Source organism: Colobus angolensis, unplaced genomic scaffold, assembly GCF_000951035.1.
Source record: "Colobus angolensis palliatus isolate OR3802 unplaced genomic scaffold, Cang.pa_1.0 Scaffold17, whole genome shotgun sequence".
Taxonomy (NCBI): Eukaryota; Metazoa; Chordata; class Mammalia; order Primates; family Cercopithecidae; genus Colobus; species Colobus angolensis.
The window spans coordinates 1,024,909-1,030,662 of NW_012114821.1; the positions used below are offsets into that span (position 1 = coordinate 1,024,909).

General features: G+C 64.9%; 1 protein-coding gene across 2 annotated transcripts; it reads right to left on the reverse strand.

Moving 5' to 3' along the window:
- Nucleotides 1–1,893: 1,893 nt before the first annotated feature.
- MAF1 (MAF1 homolog (S. cerevisiae)) lies at nt 1,894–5,122 on the reverse strand. Of its 2 annotated transcripts, XM_011938038.1 has the most exons (8): nt 4,661–5,122; nt 3,747–3,873; nt 3,508–3,636; nt 3,264–3,429; nt 3,041–3,162; nt 2,839–2,958; nt 2,543–2,677; nt 1,894–2,418 (listed from the first exon to the last, which is right to left on the reverse strand). In XM_011938038.1, exons 2-8 carry the CDS (start codon nt 3,827–3,829, stop codon nt 2,397–2,399), a joined length of 777 nt encoding a protein of 258 aa, XP_011793428.1. In that variant the 5' UTR covers nt 3,830–3,873; nt 4,661–5,122; the 3' UTR covers nt 1,894–2,396. The 2 variants fall into 2 exon arrangements, with proteins under 2 accessions (XP_011793428.1, XP_011793427.1); XM_011938037.1 differs by having other exon boundaries at nt 1,894–2,677; nt 4,661–5,061.
- Nucleotides 5,123–5,754: the final 632 nt, after the last annotated feature.

Genomic DNA, 5,754 nt, shown 5'->3' on the forward strand with positions numbered 1-5,754 from the left:
TGGCGCCAGCAGACGGCCCACGCGCCGGGACAGCTTGTCCTGACCCCAGTAGCCCAGCGCTACCTCGCCCACCTGCGCCGCCGCCTGCAAGTCCCAGGTGCGTAGCGTCCCATCCTGTGAGGCCGACACCACCAGGGTCGTGTTAGGGAGCACAGCCATAGCCGTAACCGGGCCTGTGGGAGGGGTGCAGGTCACTTGGCTGACTGAAGGAAGGCCAGCCTTCAGCCTATGTTGCAGTCAGCGCAGCAAGGCCTGGCCAGAGCTGCAGAGATGCTGGACAGCCTAGAGCGGCTGGAGGCAAAAGGCCGAGGCTCGGGGTGCAGAGAATTCAGAGCACCTGTGTGGCCCACGAACACCATTCGGATCTGCCAGTTAGCCTCCCACACCTTCACGGTGCTGTCCCGGGAAGCTGTCACCATTGCCTCTACTTCCTCGCAGTAAGCCAGGTCCGAGATGGTGCTACAAGTGGGGAATGGGAGAAGCCGAATGGACTTAACATTGCCTTGTGAGACAATGTCACCCCTACATGCCTGGCCCTCCTTAGGGGGATTCCCCCTCACGTTTTGTGCAAATCCCGGCGCACATCTACCAGAGTCCAGGCATGCAGATCGAAAGTAAGCACGGCCGAGCCATAGGCCGCGAAGCAGCGCAGGACGTGGTGGGGAGGAACTGGCCCCACAGCCAGACGCATGAGCCTGCTCGTTGGGCTTGGGGGCGGGTGCAATGGTGACCCTCGCAGCACTAGGCGGCGACCACCTGAGCGGAACTGCCAGAGCGCCAGGCTGCTGTCCATCTCCGCCACGAGCAGCAGCCTGAGGTCAGGCACGGGCAGGCAGCAGGTGGGCGCCCAACCCGGGGCCCTGCCCACCCGCTGCTCGCTCAGCCACAGCAGGCTGAGGTTGGGCCTCAGAATGGCCAGACCGGCGGGGCCCCAGCCTACAAAACGGCCCACGGCACCCAGCGGGCCCAGCACGGTCACCAGCCCCGTAAGCCCGACAGGCGCCAGCAGCGTCTCCTGTGCCCAGCCGTCTTCCTTGTGCAGGTGCAGGCGGCCCGCGCCGTCCAGCACCACGAAGCGTCCGCCCACCGGGTCCTGCGCCACCGAGCGCAGCCCGGCTGCCACCTCCAGGCGGCGCAGTGGCTCCAGCCCATGCGTCAGGCGCGCCACGCGCAGTTCGGCTCTCTTCTCCTGTGGGCCGGGGTGAGCGGACCCGCCGTCAAAGGTTGGGGCTGCTCCGGCCTAGGGGACTCCTAGGGGAAGGACCAGATCCCGAAAGAGGCCTGGAGGCACAGGACGGGCACACCGCACCTTTTCCACGACCTCGTGGAGGCTGGTGCGCAGAAGCAGCCACAGCCGGCGGGCGCGGGCGCGCGGGGTCAGGCTTTGCCACTGCTGGCTGCTGGTCACAAAGGGCAGGACCTGCGACGGCTCCGTGAAAGGCAACTCTGCGGGCGGGAACTGCAAGTTCTGCCACCTACAGCCTCAGGTCCTCGACCCTGACGATTACGGGGTGCCCTCCTCCAGGGGCCCTGCCCTGCTAGGCACTGCCCAGGGGAGTTTCGTTCCAGGGGATGGAACCCAAGCCCGAGTGAGACCCACTTCCTAGCGGATGCCAGTGCGACGAGGCCAGGACCCCTCACCATTCTTTTCGGTGAGCAGCCCAGGGTCTGGGACATCATAGCCGTCTGCATCATACAGGTCCGAGTCCAGAACTAGGTTGTAGCCTTCTGCCTCCCACGCCTCTGCCTCCATTTCTGCAACTACCGTCCCAGAGCCCAACAGCTCCCAGGACTTAGCGGTCACGAAAGGCAGCGGCAGTTGCTAGGATACCAGATGCCGCTGGCCACTCCCACGCCGCAGGCCCCGCCCCCACATCGCATCCAGGTCCACACTAAGTCACAGAAGCTTTTATTGGAAAGAAATGAGCTGCAGCAAAGTGACACTCAGTGCACGCGGCCACATGGGCGAGGTGGGGGTGCAGGTGGGCACCAGGGGCCGGCCCAAGACCAGAGCCGGTGACCGCTGGGGCCTGTTTGCGGGGCCTCCAGCCACAGACCCTTTGGGCTGGAGTGTGCAGGCCCAGTAGAAATACAAAAATAAACTCTGTGGTCCAGCTCCCCCTGCTGTGGCAGTCCGTTTGGGCAGGGCAGTCACTCTTCCCACCAGGCCCCCTGCTGCCGAGTCCGGCCACAGTACGGGCAGCAGGAGTCTGAGGGGTGAGTGGGCATCCACAGGATGGAGCCAAAGGGCTAGGCAGGTATGGCCTTGGGTAGTGCCAGGACTGTGGCAGTGCCAGGGTCTGGCCAGCAGCTGGGGAGGCCCCAGGGGCCTCTCAGGCGGGCAGGTCCAGGCATTGGTTGAAGCTGGATGAAGCTGGGGCCTCCGTTCCTCCTCATCAAATACAGATCACAGGGACCCTGGGCGGAGGTTGGCACACAGTGGGTCTTCAGGAGCCACCACTTAAACCAAGTAGAGGAGGCCCCCACCCTGTCGTACCCACTCCAGGTTTCAGGGACCCGGGTCATGGCCCCCATCACACACCTGTCCTCCTCCATGGTGTTGGTCTCCTCGGCCCCACCCCCACTGCCTCCGCTTCTGCTTTCTTCCTCCAACTCCTCCTCCCCCAGCTCCATGTCCAGCTCATTGCCTGCCTCTGAGGGTGTGTAGGTGGAGCCACTGAGGGGAGGCAGGGAAACCAGTTTTAGGACCCCCTACCCAGGCCTGCTGCTGGCCCCAGGAAGGATGTTCAGGGAGGACAAAGCTGGGTGGAGATGGCACAGCTGGGGAAGTTGTATCGGCCCAACAGGGAGGTGGGGGAGGAGGCAGATGGTGCCCACCTGATGGAACGGCAGCTGAAGAAGACAATTCGCTTGAGCCGCTTATTGTAGAAGAAGTAGTTGAAGGACCAGAGGCTGCCATCTTCCCCAAAGGGGTCTGAGTCCAAGTCTGGGTTATAGCTGGGGAGTATAGGGTGACAGGTGGTGTGAGGCACCAAGTGCCACACATACCTGGGGCCCACCTGCAGGGATGCCAGCCCACCTGTAGATGTCACATTCAGCCAGGCAGATCTCCTCGTCCACCGCGTTCCACAGCTGTGGTTTCAGGGCCTTGAAGTCCTCCCGCACAGCTGAGAACAGACTGCAGTTGACTGCATTCACCACCTAGAGCAGGTCACAGTCAGGCTGACAGGAGCCCAGGGCTACCGAAAGTGGGGAAGAACAGTGGGGTGGCTGTGGCTCCCTTCCCTGCACCTGACCCTCACCCAGCTAAGGCTGGGCTCCCGGCTGAACTCATGGCTGCGGGCGGTGCTGAAGTCATAGTCAGGCCTGAAGGACTCGTTGAGCGTGGCAATCAGGTAGAAGAGGGTTTTGCGGCTGCACTTGTCACTGAGGGGGCCCTCGTCCTCGCCGCCTTGGCTTTTGCTGAGTCTGCACAGAGAGAAGCATCAGCTGGGCCCATCACCTCCCCCCGACCCCCAGCCCCAGGCAGGCCCCACTATGGCTCACCTACTGGGGCTGAGGCCTGAAGTCTGGGGTGGAGAGAGTGCCTCCAGCACGTGGGGCTGGCCCTCCTGGCAGAACTGCTTGAACATGTGTTTGTCATCTCCTGCCATCTTACACGAGTAGCTCTCAATCCTATAGGATGCAGAGACGACCATGAAGCATGCTTCCCCCAGGTTCCATTGAAGGGCGGGGCAGTGTGACCTCCGAGATGCCAGCCTCGCGCGCCCCCCGCCCTGCCTCACCTGCCGATGATGTGGGCATCTCCGGTCTCCACAGTCAGCTGTGAGTTGATGGCTTCAAAGCTCGAGTTCTCCAACAGCTTCATGTCCTTGGGGAGGGGGCTCCGTGCTCCAGAGGAGCTAGTGTTGCCTGGGGAGTGAGAGGCCAGACCATGGGTATCTATCTGGCCCCTTGGGGCCCTGCCTTCAGCCCTCCTACCCACTAAGTGGAGCCTCTGGGAACAAGCTGAGTCTGGCCTCTGTCCAGGCTGCACATCAGGAACTCTCCTCTCTGCCCCGCCAGGAGAGATGACGAGATCTTGTTTTACCTGAGAGTGGCAAGTCCAGGCTCCAGGTCAGCCACAACCCCTGCAGAACACGTGAGTTCTGGGACTAGGCTAGGACCACCGGGGACCCTGCTCACCCTGGGGCTGCTGGTTGAGTTTGTTGCTCCACATTTCCATTCCCCGTCGCCATCCCCACCCCGAAAAAACAGCTCCAGCCACCATGGGGGTAACTCTTGAGTCCGCAACGGGACATGACTTCTGCAGTCTCCCTCAGGCTGGCTAGGCTCCTCAGCCAGAGTAAGAGGCTGCATCCCGGTTAGGAACCAGGACACCTGGGGCTCCGGGCCCTGCGGTCACCTGGGCGGGCGCTCTTTCGTTCTGGCTGCTTTCTGGCCCGGGGAGAGGAAAGCTAGAGGTTCCTCCACTTTACCCGGAAAAAGCGCCTAGTTTCTCCAGACGCCTAGGAGGGCGGTCCCTCGGCCCCGCTGGGGCGCTGCAGAGTCGCCAAACAGCGCCCGCCGGGGCCGGGTCGGGCCTCCGGCGAGCCGCGGTGGAACTACAAATCCCAGGAAGCAGCGCGCCGCGCGAGGCCTGCTGGGGGCTGTGGTTCCGGAGGCCCGAGACGGCGCGGGGCGCAGGGCGGACACCCACCTGCCTGGCTGGGTTAGATCTGGCCTCGCCGGGTCGGGTCTGGCTGGGGTGGGTCGCTCCGCGTCGCTGCCGGTGCGCAGGCGGGGGCGGGCTCCGCGCAGCGCGGGCTCCTCAAGATCGGAGGGCGGCGCCGCGGCCTCCGCTCGGGCCGCACTGTATCCGGGGGAAGAAGCTCCGCGGCGACGTCCCGTTACTCCTGGCCCTGCCGGCCCATCCGGGCTGCCACCGCGACATAGCCTCGCTCCCCTGCACAGAGCCCGCTCTCGCGACCGACCTGCCGCCGACCGCCACAGAGCGCCCCGGCGAGTCAGCGAGCCGAGCGAGCCGAGCGAGCTAGCGACCTCCGCCTCCCCCGACCGGACAACAACAAGCGTCCGCCAGGCCCGGCCCCGCGCCTCTGAATGGTCCGCTCCAGTCGCCGGGATCGAGAGCTCGAATAGCAATCGGGTGTCTTACCCGCCACTCAGTTCTGCCTTCTACGTCTACTGGTTGTGGAGTCTGTCTGTCACTCCTTCTCGCCGTACTAACCCGCCTATCCCCAGCGCTCATTGGCCATGGCCTCTCTCGCTCCGCCCCCGAGGGGGTCGACCCCGTAACCAGAGAGGCACAGGCCAACCTAGTGCGTCGTGTGGGCGTGGCGGGGGCTGCGGTCTGCGGGCGAAGGTGGCTGCCCATTGGAGGTCCCGGAGGCGATGTCCAGCTGCCGCCAGGCGCTGGGATAGTCGCTGGCCGTCTGCATCTCCGCCCGCCGAGCCCCTGGGGCGAAGAGGCAGCGTCCGCCTTCAGTTGTGGCCGGTGCTTCGGCCCCTTACCCTTCGCCCCCAAAGACCAGCTCAAACGTGAGCGCCTCCGCCGCCCTGCCCCAGCCTCGTACACGCCGCCAGCCTCGCCCAGCCCGTGGGCCGTGTCCATTTCTGGGCAAAGCCAGCGGGGCAGGCTTGGCCAGGGTGCACAACTCGGCGCCGTCCCAAGCCCGACGCTCTGTGCGCGCCCGGAACCCCAGGCTCGCGGCCCGGGTTTCCGAGGGGCGGAGACGCTTAGCGGCCGGATCCCACGGAAGCGCGTTCGGAGGGCCGGGACCTGGCCGGACCGGA

Coding starts and splice junctions, on each gene's coding strand:
- MAF1 (XM_011938037.1), bottom strand. CDS start 3,829: ATGAAGCTGTTGGAGAACTCGAGCTTTGAAGCCATCAACTCACAGCTG. Junction 3,637..3,746: donor GATGCCCACATCATCGGCAG/GTGAGGCAGGGC, acceptor TGCATCCTATAG/GATTGAGAGCTACTCGTGTA. Junction 3,430..3,507: donor TCAGGCCTCAGCCCCAGTAG/GTGAGCCATAGT, acceptor CTCTCTGTGCAG/ACTCAGCAAAAGCCAAGGCG.